The sequence below is a fragment of the Rattus rattus genome, chromosome 4 (assembly GCF_011064425.1).
Source record: "Rattus rattus isolate New Zealand chromosome 4, Rrattus_CSIRO_v1, whole genome shotgun sequence".
Classification (NCBI taxonomy): Eukaryota; Metazoa; Chordata; class Mammalia; order Rodentia; family Muridae; genus Rattus; species Rattus rattus.
In genome coordinates, this window is record NC_046157.1 from 87,816,358 (window position 1) to 87,838,006 (window position 21,649).

General features: G+C 53.5%; 1 protein-coding gene across 1 annotated transcript in view; it reads right to left on the reverse strand.

Annotated features, from left to right (window-relative positions):
* Positions 1-21,649, reverse strand: part of Ptprs (protein tyrosine phosphatase receptor type S) — a 60,449-nt gene that overhangs the window by 13,456 nt on the left and 25,344 nt on the right. Inside the window, exons 6-14 of the mRNA XM_032900756.1 lie at positions 19,769-19,879; positions 18,351-18,362; positions 10,569-10,838; positions 8,427-9,008; positions 7,656-7,789; positions 7,215-7,359; positions 2,017-2,322; positions 1,104-1,297; positions 955-981 (exon numbers count right to left, since the gene is read on the reverse strand). Coding sequence (XP_032756647.1) covers positions 955-981; positions 1,104-1,297; positions 2,017-2,322; positions 7,215-7,359; positions 7,656-7,789; positions 8,427-9,008; positions 10,569-10,838; positions 18,351-18,362; positions 19,769-19,879 — 1,781 coding nt within the window. The remainder of the gene's footprint in view (positions 1-954; positions 982-1,103; positions 1,298-2,016; positions 2,323-7,214; positions 7,360-7,655; positions 7,790-8,426; positions 9,009-10,568; positions 10,839-18,350; positions 18,363-19,768; positions 19,880-21,649) is intronic.

Consider the following 21,649-nt stretch of genomic DNA (forward strand, 5'->3'; position numbering starts at 1 on the left):
AAAAAAAAAAAAAAAGAAAGAAAAGAAAAAAAAAAAAAAAGAGAGAGAGAGAGAGAGAAAAATCCAACAGTTAACCCTACTTGGAATTCGAAAGCCAGTTATGAAACAGTCATCTAAAGATGCAAACCGAAAACTTAAATTGGAACAACTCTGAGAAGTAAGAGAGGCAGGAACCAACCCTGGTCTACAATAAAGATTGGGGTGTTAGCTAACCCTGTCTCAGGCCAAATCCTTCCCACTGTGCTCACTGCCCCATATAGGTAACAATGTGACTCCATGTTGGGGTATAGTTTGTTGTTCATACTGTACCCCAAACAGCAGGTGTTGGAGCACACTAGGTCCTGGTGCCCTCCTGGGTGTTCCGGTCTTTCTCTCTCTCTCTCTCTCTCTCTCTCTCTCTCTCTCTCTCTCTCACACACTCTCACACACACACACACACACACACAATCTCTCTCTCACAGACACACACACACACAGACACACTCTCTCTCTCTCTCTCTCTCTCTCTCACACACACACACACACACACACACACACACACACACACACACACACATGCCTGGCAGTACAGAAAATCCTCAAATCCTCAGGAGCACAGGAGTGGGGGAGGGGACAAAAACTCAGGCAGAAAGAAAGAGGGCCTCCCATTGGGGCATGAGAGAGACCCCTATAGGGTCTGAGACAGGTTAGTGGCAACTCTGGACCTTGTAGAGAGTCCATGTTTTCTGTCAGACAGACCCAGAGCAGCACATAGGCATTGACTTTTCCGAGGCCACAGAGCAAATCCATTCTCCTCTAGAGCACCTCGTGTAAGCCGACCACTGTCCTTCCTGACCCTGGGTCCATCAGAAGCTATGGAGGGCATACAGGGTCACAGGGGAGGAGACCAGGGGACTACAGGCATGCAGACTGCACAGTGAGGACAGCAGCAGAATAGCCTTGGAGACTACTTACATATTCGGCAGTGTCGTCCATCTCCCACTGAGCGGGAGGCGGTGGGGGGAGAGAGAGGAGGGACATGAGAGGGGAGCCAGCAGCAGAGTGGGGACAGAGAGAGGAGACAGTGCCCAGGCGCCCCTGCCACCCCAGCCGCGCCCGCCCACCTGGGCATCCGCCAGCATGATGTCCTTGATGCGCGGTGGCCCGCGGGCCTCGGCGCCCTCCATGCGCACATAGTGGACCTGGTAGCCGCGGATCTGCCCGTGCTGCCTGCCGGGCGTGGGCGAGCGCCACAGCACTCGGATAGCCGTGGCGTTGAGCGCCTCCGCCTCCACCTTCCGCGGGGGCGCGCTGGGCACTGGCGGGCAGGAGGGGGGCAGCGGGGCTGTTACCAGGGCGCCAGGCCCTGCTCCGGGCCAGGGTGTTGGGCAGCTGCTGGACTGGGAAGGCATGGCCCTCTGCTACACCCTATGTTCCCAGGATCTGCTGCAGCACCACACAACAACCACCGCGGTTCCCAGAGCCCAGGGTCTCTCTCCAAGGCCCCATCCCTACCACTTTCCCCCCTCTGAACTGATGCACATCCCTGAGGTCTACCGATGGGGAAACTAAGGCTTGGAAAATGGAATCTGTGATCCGGAAGCTGGAACACGGTAAACAGTCAGGTAGGAGCTCACCAAACGCCATCATCTCCTGGTCTACTAGGCTAGCAGATAGATCAATGTCTCCGATTTTGTCAAGTCCAAACCCTCCCTCTACCTGCACTGGCACTGACAGCACTTTACTCTTCCCATGGTGCTTGGTTTCCAGCCCCAGCCTCAGCCTGTGGCTCACACTAGCCCTTCACTTGAAGCTATCAGGCCACTGTGGGTATATGTTGGTGAAGGTGGCCGCCTGCCTCCAGGCAGGATGCTGTAGGGCCCCAGAGGCCACCTACAGGCGCGCCCTGGGAAGAGGGCGCCCAAACTTGAAGCCAGCTCGCACTGGCTTCCTGGCTCCTGCTGATCCCAGTCCCGTCCCAGAGCTGGAGCTGCCAGGGGTGGGCACAGCCCGGGTGTGGTCTGGGCTGGTACTTACCGTCCTCATCGGTGCGGACGACCACGGGCGAGCTCTCGGGCCCTGGTCCCACCTCTGTGTAAGCCACGGCGGTGACACGGTACTCCGTCCATTTCTCCAAAGCTTCCAGAAGGATCTGAGTGGTGGTCGGGGGTATGTTGTTCACCTCCTTGGGGTCCGGGTCCTCTGAGCCCAGCGGTCGGTAGCGGACGCTGTAGCCCACCAGGGCCCCGTTGTGAGTTTCTGGCGGTGGCGGGCGCCAACTTACCAATATGGCCGTGGAGCGCAAGCTGGTGCACTTAACGTCTTGAGGGGGGGCTGACGGTTCTATTGGGGAGAGCATGGGGGCGGGGAGGTGGGATGGGCGGGGAAGGCAGGGACAGAAGATGGGAAAGAGAAAATAAAAAGATGATAACAAAACAGAACGAACCAAAGAGAAGTCGAACCCAAAAGAAGCGAGTGTCAATCAAAGGTGAGATGGTCAGGGGGGCGGGTCCGGGAGGGCTGGCCAAGAACTGCTGAGCTTGCTGTGGGACAGTGACTGACTGCCATGTGCACAGTATGTCTCCAGTACTATGACCCAGGCACTCTGGCCACTGGGCTCTGCTATGTTCCTGAGTATGTCATCAGATACCTACTGTGTGTCAAAAATGTGATACAGACTTCATGGAATACAGAAAGCAATTATTAAGCGTCTACTTTGTGTCTGGCGTCCTGTCAAACAAAACTGCAATAGAAGCCCCACATACTAAGGATCCACACTCCTACTATGTTCCAGGCACCACAAGGGAATTATGCTAAGCACCTGCTCACTGCTAGGACACGTGTTGTCATGACCTTCAGAAAATAGCATTAGAGAAACCTGTTTCTTGCATACCTACTACAGGCCAGGCACATGCCAGGAACGGCATACACTGATATATAAAGGGGTGTACTTAACTGGGCATGTGCTACGTGCCAGGCACCATGACTAGGACTGCAACTGAAGCTCCAGAAACTGAGTGCCTACTATGTGTCAAGCACCCACCAAGGGCTCCAAAGAATGGGAGCAAAATCACCTACCACCTCCACACCTACTATGTTCTGGGTACCATGCCACGAGGGGAGAATAAGAGAAGCCCTACATATAGGTACATACTATGTGAAGCCTTGACAAAGGCTTCACATAGAATAAACTAGAGATGTGCTGTTGAAGGTCTACTATGTGCTGGGTATTTGCAAAGAGGGTTAGCAGTCAAGAAACAGAATCCTACTATGTACAAGGTGTCTCAGCCAACAGCATATTATTCACTAAACATCTAACTAATATGAGCCCTTGTATAGTGCTGAAGACTAAACTAGCTTAGGGTTCATCTATTTACTGAATAGTCGAGCCACAGAGGCCCCGAGGCTGTGCCAACAACAAGCTCCAGACACCATGTGCTCCTGGCCTTACTGTGTGCTGTGAGCATGCCAGGTGTTTTAAAAATAAAAACTGAGATGCTAGTTCATCAGACACCTATTGTAGCAAAACCATACTAGCACTGGACACATCCTATGAGACACCTATTGTGTGCTGGGCAAAGTCCCCACATACTGAACACCTATTGTATGCCAGGGCGCCAAGCTAAAAGCTCTTACAATAGTAAGCATTTACTATGTGCTAGGTATTATGCTACTGGTATTATGCTAAGAAAGTCAGATTACAAAAACTAAATCACCTATTGTGTACCAGAACTATGCTAGGGGTTCTACTGAAAAACCAAGGCTTCCACATTTTAAATACCTACTGTGAGCTAGACCTATGTTTCAGACACTAGGCTAAAAGTTCCTGCATATTAAGCAATACTGTGTGCAGGGTATTGAGCTGATGGGCTGCATATATTAAATACCTATTGTGTGCCAGGTACTGGGCTAGAAGCACCCATACATCAAACACTGTATACCAGGCACTGGACCAAAAATCTTTGAATGTTAAACACATACTGCACGAATGCCAGGCACTGACTGGGCTAATACTGACCTCACGTTAAGTGCCTACCTATTGTGTGTCAGGTCCTACATCAGAAGATTTACTAACTAAAAATGATCTCCACACATTAAATACCTACTGGTGCTAGGTAGACCCTGGATTAACAGCCTCCATATATTAAATGCCCACAGTATATCACACACTGGAGTAATTGTCTCCCTATATTAAATACCTGCTTGTGTCAGATACTGGGCAACTATGCCCTGTAAAACAAGAATTCTCATCTCTTAGGTACCTACTGGGTGCCAGGTGCTGTTAGGAGCTTTAGCTATGTACCTATAGTACGCCAGACCAGGCTGTGGGACCTTTACCAGACGCAATTCTAGCTTTCATATATGAAGCACCTACTATGTGTCGGGTGTCATGGCCTAACACTAGAGTGGTTACAGTACTTACAACTGAGCCCATACTGTGTGCACATGGTGCCAGGGACTTGGCAGGAACTGTGTGCTGAGCAAACCCTGAGCTGCGGGAGTCTAACAGTACAGATCTGAGCACCTGCTGGCTGTCAAAACACCAAGCTAACTTCCTTAGAGCAAGTAGCATGAAGTATTTATTGTATATGAAGAGGCTTGCAGAACTGTCAGAGCCTTATGTGATCTAGGGACCTACTGTGCACTGGCATCTTGTAGCTTGTCACCAAAGGCTTTCATTTATGCTGTACGTCCTGATCTGTGTTTAAACTTCAAACAATATTTAAGGAGCACCGACTATGTGGTGATAGGCTAAACAGCAGGGCTCTGCTCACAACAGCATGCCTACTGTGTATGTACATCAAGGGCCCTACAAAATATTTATAGCCCTACTACGGACTAGAGGATAGCCTATGGAAATTACTGATAATATAGGGGTGCACTAGCACCCACTTCCCTTTTCGGGCTTGCAATGGGTTCTGACACTGGCTCTCTGTGGCCCTGAGCCCTGCCTAAACCACAGACAGGATACCCAGCTCCAAAGCTGGCTGTTGATTGACTGTACACCTGCTTGGTGCCAGGCTCCACCCTGTGTACTCTGGATCACCCAGGAAGTCCAGGGGCACACCTCATTTTGCTGGCAGTGAATTGGAGTCTCAGAAATAGCAGGTGCCCACTCTGAATATACAGCAGGGCTCAGACTCAGGCTCAGCCCTCTGCTATGGATGGTCTGGCCTTGAGCAAGGGACCACAGATCTAGGCCTGTGGAGGTGGCAGACACACCACTCAGGGACCCATCTCCTGCAGGAAGCCTACGGTGGCTTGCTGGGCAGGACTACAACCCTGGTCCTCTAACCTGCCATGCCCCTGTGGGTCTGGCACCTAGTCAATGTTGACTGTGTGCGTTCCCTGACTTTGCATCCTAGGACCTAAAATCCAACCTCGGCTTCCTATTCAAAGACAGTGGCTGCTGTGGGCCCTGGGGAATGACTGCTCTCTCAGCTTTCCTTCCTGGAAACTGGACAGTAGCCACAGGATGGATTAGGCCCCATTTCTTGACCAGTCACCCCAATCCAAAGTGCCCAGGGGTGGGGGTGGGGAGGTCAAGCAAGGGTGATGGAAACAAAATAAGCCACCGGGGAATGTGCTGGAAGGGAGCTTCTGCTGTGAAACAGAAGGGAGGTAAAGGTAAAACCAAACCAAACAATAATAAAACAAGAAGCACGGGTGACAGTGGCGATGATGGGAAATAAATCATAAAAGAAAGACAGACAGACAGACGCCTCACAGAGACGCCCAGTCTTTACCTACCTTCCACTCCTTCAAGCGCTAACTTAACAGACTTTCTTACGAGAGGGAACGGCGCCGGCTACAAGGTTATGAGCTCTTGGCGACCCATGCCGGGAGAGCCACTCTGCAGCTCCCTGGGCAGTGAGGGATGGTGGGGTCTGAGGACACCCGCAGTGGCCAGCAGGTAGACCTGCACCTACCCTTGACAGGCCCTAATGAGCCCAGGGCCCTGGGGACAGGCCTGGCCCTGGGTATCGGTGAGAAGGGGAGCCCTCTCCCCCCAGCTCCCTGTCCTGGGCCGCCCTGGAGCGCACATGGCTGGGATGAAGACACTTTCTGGGTGACCTCAGAGGTCACGACCTTCACAATCCAGCCCAACCTGCGTGGTGTCTCGTGGTGGGACGTGTACTGTGCAGCTTGAAGAGAATGTGCTGTGTTTAGATGGGGTCATTTGGACATCCCTCTGGGCCATGTGCTGCCCAGGGCAGGCAGGGGACACGCAGGGTGGGCTGTGTTTGTGAGTTGCTTGAGACTGGCTGATACTCACCTGTGGGCCACCTCTACCGGCCGCTCGGTGGCCCCAGGCCACAGGCCACCCTCACTGACCTCCACCTGACAGTTGCCACCTTGGAGCCACCTGGGGCTCAGTGCTGGGGGTTGGGGGGAGGAAGCAGCAGGAGGGTGGGCAGGCTGGTAGGAAACCAGATCTCTGTGGCCCTTTCCCTCAGAGAAACCCTGGCCCAAGGAAGTGTACATCACTCTTGTGGGGCCTGAGACCCACTGTATGCTCATGCATAGGGAGCAAGGGTCACCGTCTGCAGATAGAACCACATTTGGTGGCCACATGGTGACTTGCTGAGGGGTTGGAAGAGGTGCAAGGAACCACAGTGGTAGAGGCTATGCTGGCCAAGCTGAGCAGAGCAGGCAGGGTGTGAGGCAGCCCCAAAGGGGCTGAGCTGACTTGCAGGAATGATGGTGGGGCCATGGGGGCAACCATGTGCCCCAGAAACAGAAACCTGTGACAGGAACCAGGCAGGCACAGCAAGCTGCTTTAGGGACCAGGACCCTTATCAAGGGCCACACCTGCCCCCCAAAATGATGTCACTCTGAATAACTGGGTCACTGGGGACTGTCCTGAGGCTTCCAGAGCCATGTCCTTTGTGAGATGACAAGAGCTGAGGGGACCTGAGAGGAGTGGTCACTCCAGGGTCACCCAGGGGTCATCATGGGCCCTCACGGACAACATCCTGTGGACAGGACTAGTCCCACATACAGGAAGAGAAGGGAGGAACCAGAGGCTGAGCGGCCATTCTGTGCCAGTCTCATCCCCATGGGGAGACCCACACTGCTCTGGGGAAACTAAGGCACGGCAGGCAGACATGGCCAAGGCTGAGGCAGGCCAGGCGGGAAGCACCCCCTCCCCCCGCCCCCGCCCAGGAGCTCAGGCTGGGTTAGTGGCCACTGCACCCCCCTCCCCCAAGGAAAAGGCGCCGAGAGACACGTACTGGCCTGCAGTGTGCGCTGGCGCACAACCGCGGTGAAGGCGCCCAGGCCCTGCGGCGAGCGAGCCGCCAGCCGGAACGCGTACTCCGTATTGGGCTTGAGGTCCTCCACCACAAAGGCTGTGGTTGGGTCGAAGGTTCGCCCCACCTAAAAACGAATGGGCCAGGAGCAGGTGGACAGACACAGGGACAGAGAGACAAAGAGGGAGGTACAGAGACAGTGATGGATGGAGACACAGAGATGAGGAGAGACAGAGAGGAAGAGATAACAGAGATCCACCAGAGACAGAGACAGGGGATATGTGCAGAATGAGGCAAAGTGGGCAGAGAGAATGAATGGGAAGGCAGGGGTGAGTAAGGAGCCAGCACTGACACGAGGCCACCGGGGGCCTGCGTGGCAGGCCCCACCCATCTCATCCCCTGCTACCCACTCAGCCCAGGTACCTCTCGGCCTCGGTCGCCCTCCCGGAAGAGCAGTTCATACTTAATGACACTCTCCTGCCGTGGTGCACTCCACGAGAGCCCAATGCTGGTCTCTGACTTGGCCTCGGCCCGCAAGTTCATGGGCTGGCCGGGCACTAGGGGAGAAGCACACTGTGAGGGATGGACAAGGTGGGGGAAGGGCAGTGTCTTCACAAGCTACCTGACCCCTCGAGGGAGCTCCAGCTGCAAGCTAGGCTCCTGACCACCTCCCCCTCGCCCCCCGCCTGCAAATCTCAGGACACTTCCAGCCCATAACCACTTTGTATGCTTGTGGGTGGCCATCCCTGAAATCACTTACCCCTCTCTAATCACTGCAGGGAGAGGGCGGATGGGATAGCCCGGGGCTGGGCATTTATTCTCACCCATTCTTTTCTTTTGATGGGGTTTCACTGTGTAGCCCAGGTTGGCTTTAAACTCATACACATCTGCTTGCCTCTGCCCCTTATCCCAGTGATGGGGTTTGGGGTGCACATACTTATTGTCTAGGAGGTGACACTACAATGGCAGTGTGTGTGTGTGTGTGTGTGTGTGTGTGTGTGTGTGTGTGTGTGTGTGTGTGTGTATGTGTGTGTGTCTACTTCCAGGGGAAGGAGGTAACTGGAAGTCAACAGATGAATGGCTGAGCTGGCCTATGGGAGGCTGGGTGCTTGGATTGGCGGGATAACTCTGTCCTTTTTGACTCTAGCACAACACCCGTGGCAGGCATGTGAGGAACTCCTCCCCAGACCTCACCTCCCTGCTGGGTCTTGACCTGGATGGGGTCTGACAGTGGCCCGTCGCCCACCGACGTGAAGGCGAGCACTCTCACAGTGTAGGTCTCATCCTCTAGCAGGCTGCCCACAGTGGTCAGAAGACTGTCGTCCACATTGTGCTTCTGCCAGTTGCCCACCGGATGCTCGGGCTCCATGGTGTAGTAGACACGGTAGCCACGGATCAGGCCATTGGGCTCCACGGGCTCCTCCCACTGCACAATCATGGTGGTGGCACTGAGCATGCGCGCCTGAACATTCCTGGGAGCACTGGCTGGGGCCTGCTCGCCTGTGCGGGTCACCACCGACTCACTGGGGGGGCCCTGGCCGATGGAGTTGACAGCTGACACCCAGATCTCATACTCAGAGTTGGGGCTCAGGCCGCCGATGCTGTAGCGCGTGGTGGTGATGTCTTCTTTGATCTGATACGGCCCATCCTGGCTTTTGGACTTATACTCAATTACGTAGTAGGACACAGGGTCAGGGTTGCCTGAGTCCCATGTGACAGTGATACTGGTAGCAGTGTTCTCCGTCACCACGGGAGTCCCAGGGGCTTTGGGGAGAGCTGCAGGAGGGAGGTGGGGTGACTCAAGACCACACATTCACTTCAGCCTCAGTTTCCTCAGCAAATACACAGGCCTAGTAACCCCATTCATCTAGTCTCATCATTTGGTATCGAAGCTATTAATAAAGCTTTATTGGAACACAACTACAACACTGTTAGCAGCTGACTTTCACACTACCATGTCAGACAGGAGTGCACACAGCACTTTAACTTAGAGCTGAAAATATTTACTTAATATAATACAAGGCCTCATGTAGCCTAGGCTAGTCTTGAACTCACTATGTAGCAGAGGATGACCCTATATTGAGGCATTTTCAGGCAGGTACAATGGAACTCATCTGTTGTCTCAGAAACTTCAGAGGCTAAAGTTTAGCTTCCTAAGCTAAACAGTAAGGCCCTTTCCTGTCCCTACTCTGTGAAACAGAGGACATTTACAAAGGAGCAGCATCTGCTGTGAGCAGCTGTCTATGCAGTCCTGCCTGTGTCTGTGGTTCACTCTTTCAGTCACACAGGGATTCCATCTTCCATCTGCCTGTCACTCCTCACTAGCTTTCTCCACACCTCCAACACTTTGTCCCTAGAGAGAGACATGGCTCCCACATTCCTCCTTCCCTCTACAGGCAGCATTACCTCAATCCCTCTCATTTCCACCTGTTTCCCCATCAGACCAGCCTGGGTTTTATACCCAGCTGCTATTCCCCACACAGGGCAAGGCTTGGCAGTTACACAATTAATCTTCAGTTCAATCAATGGGTCAGCAATAGCTGAGCTCATTGTGCACTTCCTGTGTTTGGATTCAGTGCTACCTTACAGCCTCCACGTTGCCAAAGATAAATGTTGGATTCAGTGCTACCTTACAGCCTCCGTGTTGCCAAAGATAAATGTGAGGTCCCTTCCAAATACTTCACTTCTTCTGCCTAAGTGGAGAGCCAGAGCTCGTGAGTCCTCCTGCTTAAGCTCGGTCTTGGACTTTCAATTGGAACTCAAGCCAGCAGCAGTTTTTCGTCCCCCTCCCCTGAGCCCTAGGGCCTTGACTCACTGCCCTCATCTCACTATCTGAATTACCTATTTAACTTTTAGACTTCCCACCAAACCCACTCCCTCCCTGGACATGACCCTGTTGGGAAACTGAGAGCTTCACCCTGGGGTCTCAATGCCTGCTGTGTAGCTCAAGCTGACACCAAATCCCTGATCCTCCTGCCTCAGTTTCCAAAGTATGGGGACCATAGGCATGAGCATGTGACCCAAGCTTCCTAATGCTGCAACCATGTAATCTAGTTCTCCTCATGTTATGGTGACTCTAAGCCAGTTACCTTCAGTGCTACTTCATAACTGTAACTTTTGCTACTGTTGAGAATGGTGATGTAGACATCTGTGTCTTTTGATGGTCTTAGGCTATGCCTCTAAAAGGGTCCTTCAACTCCAAGAGAGGTCACAACCAGCACAACCACTGTTCTAGTTGGCCACACCCACTTCTTTCCAGCTCTGCTCCTGCCTACACCAGGGTGAGGTATGTGTCCCATCCATTCCTTCCCCATCCCCACTGTGGACCTGACTTACATTTTACAGTGATCTGAGCAACGGCCTCGATCACACCCAGGCTGGACATGGCCACACAAGTATAGTTGGCTGAGTCTTTGACATCCGTGAGTTCGAGGACATTCCGACCCACGGGCATGTCATCCTCAGGCGTCAGGTCCTCTGCCCCCTGCATCCACTTCACGTAGGGCATGGGTGAGCCCACAGCCACACAAGTGATATTCACATTCCCACCGGGCATGATCTCGTGGCTCATGGGCAGGATGGAGAAGCGGGGGGCCACACGGCGGACTGGGGGGGCAGGCGGCGGTTTTGGCAGGAGTGGGAAATGGATAGGATGAAGAGGAAAGAGAAAAAAAAAGAGGGAAAAGGGTAGAAAGCCATTTAAATATAAACAGGGCCATCACAGCCCCAGATCATTCATTCCCCGAAATGAAAACAGACCAAAAAAAAAAAAAAAAAACAACAACAACAACAAAAAAAAAACAAACAAATTATTAAAACACAAAGGAAACTTCAAAGGTAGGAACTTCACAAACAATAGAGATCTACCAAGAGTGAGACACAAAGCGCTATCTCATAGCAACAGGGTTTCCCCGACCAGCACTCACTGATCGCAGCATGGAAGTACACACAAAAATTTATCAGCAATTTCTCATCTTTGTGGACAGGCATGGCTCCAGTGGGTAGCCCCTTCCATGGGCTCCTGAGAGGGGCAACTACCATGAAAGGTTCTCGAAGGCTCTGGTGCTAAGGGCTGGGGTTGGGGACGCACAAAGAAGTTGTGTTGTGGGGATGCCACTTGCCAGCCTCCTGGGGAATGAGGACAGAACTGACCATAAAAGAGAGGAACTGGGAGGTGGAGGCCAGGGACCTCCATGGCCTCCGGCCAACCCCCCAGGGAAAGATGAGAAATGCTGATGAAATTTTTGTGGTTTAGGGTTAGAAACCCTTCTAAAGCTTCTGTCAGATTGGACACGTTTCCATCAATAGGATGCAGCTCTTAGAAATCACAAACACCATGCAGATAGGGGGGGAGATAGAGAGAGAGAGAGAGAGAGAGAGAGAGAGAGAGAGAGAGACACAAAGAGAGAGACAGATAGGGGGGAGGGGGGGGGAGGGAGGGGAGAGTTGGGGACAGGAACAGAGACAGCAGAAGGAAGGGCCCACTTCAGTGCTGCATGGTCCTCTACTCTAGCAGATGTGGTGTAATGCCACCAGACACATTGCCACATCAGCCCTGGCAGAACCATACTAGGATATCCAATAACAACTCATAATTGAGAATTAGTAAAAGTAGGAGCCGAAGAGGTGGAGCGTTGGGGTCAGGACATGTTTGCTGTACTCCTTAGTGGGTGGGGATGAATGCCACCTTCTGCAGGAGCCTTGTGGGCTAGGAAGGCAGCAGGACATTTCCAGGGCTCCGTTTTCAGAAGCTGGGTGGGTTCTGGGATGGGCGTGGGACACTCATGGGGACCTGACCTCGAAGACTTGCCTTCCCAGGGGTGAGGCTCGAAGCCAAGTCCAACCAGAGCCCTAAGAAGCTAAGGGGCAAGAGCATGGCCTTGGGTCAGTGAAGACTCTTTGACAGGTTGAGTGAAGGTCTGCAGGCTGGAACCCTTCGGAAAACGTAGCCCTACAAAAAGTCCAGAGTCATGGAGGACACACACAATGGAGGGAGGGAGAGGAAAGGCAGGAGCCCCTGCAGGCTGGAGGGGAGGTGGGGCAGGACTGGGGACACAGTTCCGACATGGCTGGGTAGAGAATGAGGAGCAGAGGGGGCGGCACTGGGGTCCAGCCAGCCACCTGCTGCCAGCATCCACAGCAAGGCTGGAGTGGGGGGGATGCTGAGGCTGCGTTGTCATGGAAACAGAATGAGTGGGAATGAGTGTGGAGAGGCTAATTAATCCAGGACAGAAAATGGCATTTGACATCCAAACCAAAACCAGGAAGGGTTGGGGGAGGAGACAAATTAAAAAAAATAATAATAATAAAGCAAAAACAGAAATTTAAAGACCAAAAAAAAGCACCCTGAAAGGAACCAACACTCAAAGCAAGAAGAGAAACATGGAATGGGTGTGGGGTTGAAAATCGGGGTCTGAACAGAGAAGGGCTGTGGCTGTCCCAGGAATATGCCCAGGGCCCCTCCCCACTAGCAGAACACAGCATCTGGCCTCGACACCCAGCACCCAGGAGTCTTGGCTAGGCAGTAAGGCATCCAAGGGGTAACAGCCCCCAGAGAAGATATCCTCAGGACAGACCAACACAGACCCAGAACAGTCTCCCTAGACACCCCTGAACCTTGCTCAGGGCACTGTACCCTAGAACCTAGAGGCTTAGAACCCCATCCTGGGATCTAAGGCTCCATATGTGTAAGTACAGGCTATCTGGTGACCTGCAGGGAACGGGCTCTGAGTGGACAGAGCCCAGTTCCATCTCCAGGCCAGTCAGGCATTGCCAACACTGTTGTCCAGACCTCCATGACAGAAGACTCAACTGGCTACCTCAGCCACTCATCTCTACCATCTCATCCACAAGGAGCCATTATCTATCAATCAACAGCTATTTATCTGTTGAGAAAGGGTCTTGATCGATAGCCCAGGCCTCCAACTCATTGTAATGGTCTAGCCTCAGCTTCCTGAATGCTAGGATGACAGGCATGAGTCTCTGTGTCCAGTGGCTTAGGCGCACTATTTGAAGCTGTCTGTGACCTGGAGGTCTGAGTTACACGGCTGCCTCATCTGATCTCACCCAACAAGCCCAGTCTACAGCAGAGGAGGCAGCCAGCCAGAGCCGTGACGAAGCTGAGGAGGATGAGGAGTTGCCAACCTCAAAGCCACTCCTGCCACTCTCGCACTCACAGGTGAGCAGCAATGGTGGCTGAGTGTCCCTTTCTCACCATCTCAGTTCCTTTAGATGTGTGTGTCTTTACTGAGGGAGGGGATGCAGAGGATGAAGGAAGGAGTATTTGGAACCCTAAAGGAACAGAGTCCAAAGCTCACCTCACACAGCTCACTCACTCGCTGAGGACCAGGTAGGTCTCTGCAGGCCTTGCTCAAGTCTGACCCAACTTTAGTTTATGTCAAGGGTGTTGCTATGTGGAACTGACCTCAGCTTTCAAAGCACAGAGGCTTCAGATGACCGAAATATGCAGTGTCCCTCCAGAGCTGAGTGCAGGTTAAATGCTGGAGAGGACTACATGTCACTTTAATGGTCACTGGTTCTGATGTGGCCAATCCCTATCAATTAAATGGCCAGTAGCTCTCAACTGCAAAGGTGTCTAGGGCACCCAAGAAATGCTGCCTGCTGGCTTTCAAGGCTCTTTGCTGGTTTCTATGTCCTGTGGGAAGTAGGTTGGTTTGTCAGAGTATGCAAGGGAGGGTGCTGCAGGCAGAAGGCGGCTCTCATCCCTCCGCGCACCCTCCCAGCCAGTGAGCGTGGTGGCTGATGCTGTGTTCTGCCCACTTCTGGGCAGTTGCCCGCCCGCCCACTTTGTTCCTCCGCCCCTTGGCTGCAGGCTTGAGGTGCACATTAGGAAATAAGGTGGAGGCAGAGCCCACAGGACCGTCAGGCCCCGAGGGACCCCCGCCCCAAATTACCGACCTGAAAGGAGGGTCCAGGCGGGTTATAAGGGGCAACACCAGCCTTGGTCCTCGCTTGCTCCAGCTGGCTCTGGTCCCCAGCTCTTCTGGTCACCGAGTAGCCGGGGCGGGTCCCAGCAGGGGGAACCCGAGTGGGTGAGTGGGGTCAGGAGGGTTGGGTGGCAGGGGTGGGAGGATGGTGGTGGCAGGTTAGGAGGGGATGGTCGCTTCAAACCCCGATTCACATGGCCAAAAAAAAAAAAAAAAAAAAAAAAAATCGAACCAACTGAAAACCATCAAAGCAACTAGGAGACAGCCCCTCCCCCAAGCAGGAAGAGGCAGAAACCAAAACTTAATGTGGGGGTTTGAGGGTGAGGGGTAGGTGGGGAAGGAGAGGAGGAGTGAGTGGGTGAGGTGGCCTGGTTGAAGCGCTAGGTAAGGGTCCGACAGCATTGCACAACTAATGACGCAGCAAGCCGCAGATGGGGGTGGGGGTGGGGCTCTGCTGGGCATTTTGGAGTGAGAGAAAAATGTGGCTGTTTCTCTAAACTCCAAAATGAATATGTAGATGCGAGCTGGGTGGGGGATGTGCCAAGGACTTGTGCAGCCTCTGGGGTGGGAGTTGAGTAAAGTTTAGATTACACCTGTCATGGGTGGTGGGGCAGAGGCCCAAGTTCAAAGCCTATTTCCTGTCCCTTCCCGTCCCGCCTGTCTCCAGTTCCACAACTGGCTCCCTTGGCCAGGAAGCTGCCTTATGAAAGCCCAGAGGGCCAAGCCCTGGCTTGGGCAGCTGATCAGTAGCCTCGATCATTTCCAACTGTTCCGAGTGTGTGCGTGCGTGCGTGCATGCGTGTGCGTGTGCGTGTGCGTGTACGTAAAAGAGAGAAAGGGAGCCCTCTATCCCTTTTTGATTCCCCTTACATTCTTGCCAATTGATTTCCCCACCCCCATCCAACACTGTGCCCATGGGAGACTGTGGCTTCTCCCACGGACCAGGTGTAATCTAATGTCCTGACCGACCACAGGGGACACAGATGCAGAGGGTGAGGCAGGCAGCAGGCGACATATCAGTCAGTGCTCAGTGTTCCTGTGGGACGCCCGTCCTCCCCACCTCCACCAGACCCCCTGGAGTCTCCCCGCCCTGAGAGCCCTCTCCTTCAGTACAGGACAGGGTAATGGGGGTTGGTGTACTGTCAGGGCACAGCCAATAGTAAGGGGGAGCTGACCAACAGATCCCACAGAGCATCTGGGGGAAATGAGAGGAGTTCCAGGCTTCAGATCTCTCACGATTCCCATTCTAGGGACCTAGAAGTCAGGTTACAAATTTTAGGATTTGGGTACAGAAGTCTCACTGAAGGCCAACCTGACTCCCCAGGGGACAGGAGCAGTCAACCTGTCTAGGAGCAAACTAAGCTCAGAGATCACGGAGGGACTGGGCCTCCTCGGCCTTGCTGGCTGTATGGGATAATAGGAAGCCAGCATTAGAAGCTCAGATCCCAGAGACCTCATGTCCCATGTAGGTGAGAGGCTGTCTCTCCTCAGCGGGTGGGTGGGAGATGCATCATTACCTGGACTGGGTGCACTGTGCTCAGTGCCTTCTCTTGGGGTTAACCTGAAAAACCATTAAAGGCTTATAGCTTTAAACTGCTGCTGAGGAAAAATGTGAACAGCCTTCGATGACATCATCTGACTATCTCCTGGCACCAGCTTCCCTCAGGACATCCCAGAGAGGTGTAGAACGTGCATTCAGAAACAACCCTATACTGGGCTGTGGCCATTTAGTCCCTAAAGGTCAAGGGTAGGGCAGCTCCTGGGGCTTCCTCAGAAGTTGAGCCTGATAGTTGGGGACACCCAGGGCTGTCTGTCTGTCTGTCTGTCTGTCTGTCTGACTCGGAGGCTGCTGACTTTGCAATGGGGGAGGTTCCACATCACTCTGCAGGCCTCACAGGCCTGCCTTGCTCTCCTGGTGGGTTCTGGTGTGCCGAGGGGGCCTCAGTGCTCCAGGGTGCCCTCCTCTGCCTCTCTTGGGCCCTAGGACTTCATCAGAGAAAAATCACAAGGGGGAAAATGACATCACTGGTCCCAGAAGAGCCACCTGCCTTCAGAGGATAGGCCTCAGAAAAACACCAATAAAGAGCAAATGATCCAGGCGGGCTTGCAGATTCGCTCCTGCACTGTGGTGCTCTCTAAGCTAGCCCCCACCAACCCAGCACCCATAGGCCGTCTTTTTTCATGCAGCTCAGACTCTGCACTCGGGGCTGAGAGTTTGCTCAGCAAGTCTGGCCACTGTCCTTTAGACTGTCAGACTTAAACAGAGAACACTGGAGGCACTGGCTGCCTAAGGCTGGAGGTCCCTTCCTTCCTCCCCTTTCAACTCACGTGGGTGTCCAGGACTCTCGTCATCCAGGGCATGTGATGTTGTCGGCTTTTAGGGCCAGCAGGCACTAAGAACTTCATAGTTCACTTGACTGAGAACTCTTAAGAACTCAAGTGACAAGTCCAAGGTCACACACCTGGAGACCGGCACCTGCCAAGGTGGGGCCTGCACAGGAGCGCTCTCCAACGTTAGTGTCCTTGGGGACTCCTCTCCCCAGCACCTGCTCTGAGGAGGTCCTGGGCGTTTGCCCGGGGCACAGGCTGGCAGTTTTTATACCGAGGGCGACAGTGTCCCTTCCTGGCTCATCTAGAGAATTTTCCTGATCAGCTTTTGATTTAATAACTGGGAAGGTGCAGAGGAGTCTGTGGGTGGGTGGCCTGCCTGGGGGAGCTTGGCTCACAGTTATCCCAGGGAGCAGTGAGGTGCAGAGCAGACTGGGCATTAAAGGGGTGTATTCTCTAAGGTGGGTAGGGCCGGTGGAGGATGTGTGAATCTCAGGAGAAAGAGAGACAGAGAGAGACAGAGACAAAGAGAACAAGAACTAAGAAAGAAGGAAAAAGAAAGTTTAGAAAGAGGGAGGGACAAGCAAAGAAGGGGAGGGAGAGAGTCGGGGAGAGGCCACGCCCCAAATGCCCCTGGTTTTCTCCAGAATTCCACAGCCCTGATGCTCAGGTGATTCAGAAAGTGACCATGCTGTGGGACAACACACCCGTGCTTACACCTAGAGGCAGAGAGGCCCACTGCTGCTGGCCAGGCCTTCTCTCTGTCACATTGCTCCCTGACCCCGTGGGCACTGCGGGCTGGCACACTGCTGGCTGGCACACTGTGCCCTTTTTGCCAAGCACTCGAGATCCTCGAGCTGTGGCACCCCACTCCCTTTTAGATTGGCCAATACTGAGCAGAAAGTTGGGGCACTGGCAGACCCCAGCTGTGTTCTTTGGGAGAACAGGGATTTAAATATCTGAGGCAGGAGGATGGGACATGCTTTTGGGGACTGTTTCCTGCCAGGCTGTAGAGGGAAGTGGAGAAGGAAGCATGGTTAACACCGCCCCCCATGGCCCTGGTCACATGGTGCCTAAGTGGTCACTTTTTGTCACAGCATCCCAGCTGTGGGACCCCTTCCACCCTCTGGGTGACAGTTGGGACAGGAACACTGGCTTTAAACTCACAATGCATTTGCTAACAACCACAACAGCTCAGCCCAAGAAAACCAAAACCCAAACAGCACAGAACAAGACAGAACCAAAGACATAGCTTTGTGGGGAAGGGTGTCCAGTGGAGGGGGCAGAGCGGAATGTGTGCGAAGAACCAATTGATCCCCCAAAACAAAACTTATATATATATATATAAAAAACTTTTGAAAAAAAATAAGAAAAGGAAAAAAAACCAAAAAAAGAAAAAAGAAAAAATGAAACAGGAGACAAACACTCCAGCAAAGGCTGGGGATCCACCATGACAAGAGTGGCATGCAGACAATTTTTTTTTACATTCTCCCAGCATGCACCAGGCCCAAGTTACCATGACGACGAGGAGTGCAAGAAACTTAGCAACAACATTACCAAGGGATGCAGAGGCGACCACAATGCAAGCATCGCGTGTGCCAGCCGCGCTGGCCGGCTGACATTAGGTTCTGTGTGTCTTTCTGGGTTGTTTGCTTTAGGCTCGATACCTGATTCCATTTTACATCTGTTTTGCTATTTGTTTTCTGTGTGCATGTGTGCAGGTGTCCTGCGCAGTGTCTGTCTGTTTCTTGTGTGTGTGAGCATGTATCAGTGTTTTTTTTTTTTTTTTTCAGAATGTAAAAATGTGGGTAAAGAAAGTAAAAAAGAAAAAAGCCACACCAACCTTCTCGAAGCTCTGAGGGATGTAAAGGGGGTTTGATGCGCACAATGACATGGGGAGAAGAGAAAAAATAGGGGAGATACAGAGAGTAAAAAGAGGACTTCCCACGGCTAAAGCTGCAGTCGTTTGCTTTCTTCTTTAAACCAAAAAAATTAAAAAAATTAAAATCAAAAAAGAAAAAGAACATAAACCTCCTGCCCTGTCCTCGATCGTGGCTGAGCACAGCCAGCAGAGCCAGCACTCTCCCGACCGACCCTCACCTGCAGCCCCCAGGCAGGGGCTTGGCCAGAGTACACAGGGCCCTTGGCCCTCCTCTCACCCTTGCTAAGTGACCCTCCCTCCCCTACTCCACCCCTGCTGTCCCCACTCTCCTGAACCCTGTCAGACTCACAACCCCCCATCCCCGGTGTCCACAAAGAAACACAAGTTAGATGAAGGCCAGTCACTGGAGTCCTGCAGGGACAGCAACTCACCAGGGCACCATGGTGGCAGAAGATCACACTGGCCCACCTCCCACCCTCTCAAACCCTCCCTCCACAGGGCCTCCTGCTTAAAGCCAAGATGTAACACCCACAGCCCAGGACCCAAAGGAATTAACTAGGAGCTAGGGAAGATTAGGGCTGGAGGGAGAGGGGCAGCTTGCAGGCCTGGCCTCCCTGGGTAGAGAGGGATGAAGATTAGGAGCGTTTCAGGGAAACTGAGGCTGGGGAGGAAGGTAAGCAGGTCAACTGATATAAGCAGACAGGGTCCCCAGTATGTCCACGGGATATGGAGGAGGGGTACACCACGGGTCGTGCAGGAACCCTCCTGGGGGCTTCCAACCACACCTGAGCAAGTCGGGGTTCTGAGACCTACTTGGGGTCCCAAGGACGAGGAGGCATGCCTGGCCACTGAGCCACAGGCACACATGTGAGCACCATGGCTCTGGCCTCTTACAGCCTGGGTATATCCTTCTAAATTGAGCATGGGGTTGGGGATGCTGAATGACGACAGCTTGGAAACCCCATTCCCCACAGTCTTTGCTAGAGACACTGGACGGGGTGGGGAAGCAGGGAGCCACAAGGCCACGGGTTCAGAGAAGCAAAGCCAGCAGGACACAGGAGACACAGACACCACACAAGCCAACTTGGGAGTGGGGATGTGGTGGTGGGGCAGTGACCCTCAGGCTCCCCCGGCCCTATAGGCCCGAGACTGACCCCCCACCCCACTCTGTTCCCACCCAGCCTGCCATCAGTGCAACCCTTAGAGTCCCATGGCCCACGAGGTGTGGTGACTATCATTCCAATGACCCCGTGGATGAGATCAGGGCCTTCCTGCTCGGGACTGCACAGGACAGGGGAGCCAGGAGGCCATGAGCCCAGTTATAAGGTGGGACAGGGTGGGACAGTGGGTCCCTGCCTCTGCCTGGCGGAGTTCCCTACCTCGCACGTAGAGGTTGGCAGGTGATGAGTAGCGCACCCCAGCGCTGTTGGTGGCCACACACTCGTACTTGCCCTGGTCTGTCTCCTCGCTGCTCTCAATCTGCAGGGCACCTGCGGGGACAGGGATGGGACCTTGGCCATGATGGCCAGCACCAGCACATGGCTCGACCTGACAAACACCCCCACCTGATATCACATCTGTACTGCTCACTGACAAAGGGAGAGTCACAGGGCATGGCATAGCAGGTTGCCACTCCTGACGGTTGGTGGGCTGCCCCAGCATCTTGTGGACTAACAGGTCAGCCCAGACTTCCGTGTGGCAGCAGTGAGCCCAGGCTTTTCCCCCTGTGCAGCTGCCAGGCAGTGGAAAGGGACAGAGGTTAATTGTTGCTGGGTGAAGAACTTAGCAGCCACACACAGAGTCAGATCCCATGTCTGAAGCCCAGGGTGAGGCATGAGGACATCAGTAGCAGGACACAGTCACCTCATCCCAAGTTCTGAAGCAGAGGGTGACCTGCATCAACTAAGCACAATGCAATGACACCCGTGTACAGAAACCCTGGACTCCTAAATTCCACTGTTCCAGACTTTTTGTCCATATTCTTGGTTTTGTTGACAGCTATGCCCCAGTAGTGACAGGGCCCAGAGAGCCCTGTGCTCCTTCTCTTGAGTGGTGGTAAAGGTTAGTCACCATAGAACTGACTTCAAGACCACTGCAGAGACCAGAAGGGGCGGGAGACCTGTTTAAAGATGCACAGCCTATCAGGCACTGGTCTGCTCTCACGGGCTCAGGTGAAGTGGGTGTGTCACACCTGGCTTTGGCCAATTCTTTTCTCTGATCCCTGCTGGCTGAATACCCCCAAATCTCAAAAGGTCCTTTTGCAGTTCACTGTAGATGGCCATGAGTTCAGGGGTCAGGAGTTCAGGTAGGCACGAGAAGTGGTGCCTGTCCCACAACTGGATGCCCACACTGTTCTCTGCAGCCACACTTGGCCCAAGCCACAGACAGAGACAAAAACACCAGGAGGGTGGGGGGCTGTGGCAGGCTGGGGGATAGCTAGTTAGACCTCAGGGCCAGATGGTGATGGGTGGACCTCTTACCTCGGATAGGGGTGCTTTCTGTAAGGGAAACAGAGAGACACAGGTGAATGTCACGGGGCAGGGGCTTCGGGGCCAGGAGCCACGCCTGTCCCTTTGCTGGGCAGTGGGGCCGCAAACAGCCTCATCAGGGCTCTGGGTTGGGGCCATGGGCCTTCAGGGTGGTGTTCCTTGCAGACAGCCTTCCTGGGTCTGGGTTGGGTCCCAGGGAGGCCACACCTCCTCCCTCTGGTGATTTTGATGTTCCAGCAAGGGGTTCTTTGATATCTAAACCAGGAGGGGCAGGTAGCAGCAGGGTCCCAGGAGTCTTGTTAGTGACCAGGAAGGGACAGGAGTTAGCACTTGAGGGCTGGACACTGGTGCGACAGGATTGGGTGTCACCAAGGCTGAGAAGGAGACTTGGGAAAGGAGCTAGGGCAGAGGGGACCTAGTGGCCTCCTTCAACTCTGAAGGAAAAGAGGAAAAAGGCCATCTGTGGGTTGGTTACACCAAAGTAAGAGAAGGCTCCAGGCTGGGGGTCTCTAATGCTGCTTGTTTGCTAGGACCAAAGCCAGGTTTTTTCAGTGGCAGCTGTAAGAGCTAGCCCAGGCCTGCTGCACGGTTGGGTAAACTGAGGCCAAAGGCAGATGGGGTGATTCTCCACAGACTGCAGTGTGGCTTTCATACCAGGTGTCACTTCTGTACTGTGGACCTGCACCTCATCCTTACTCTGAAGACCTTGCCTGTATCCGGGTGGCCCTGGCACTCACTATATAGACAAGTCTGGCCTCCAACTCATAACAA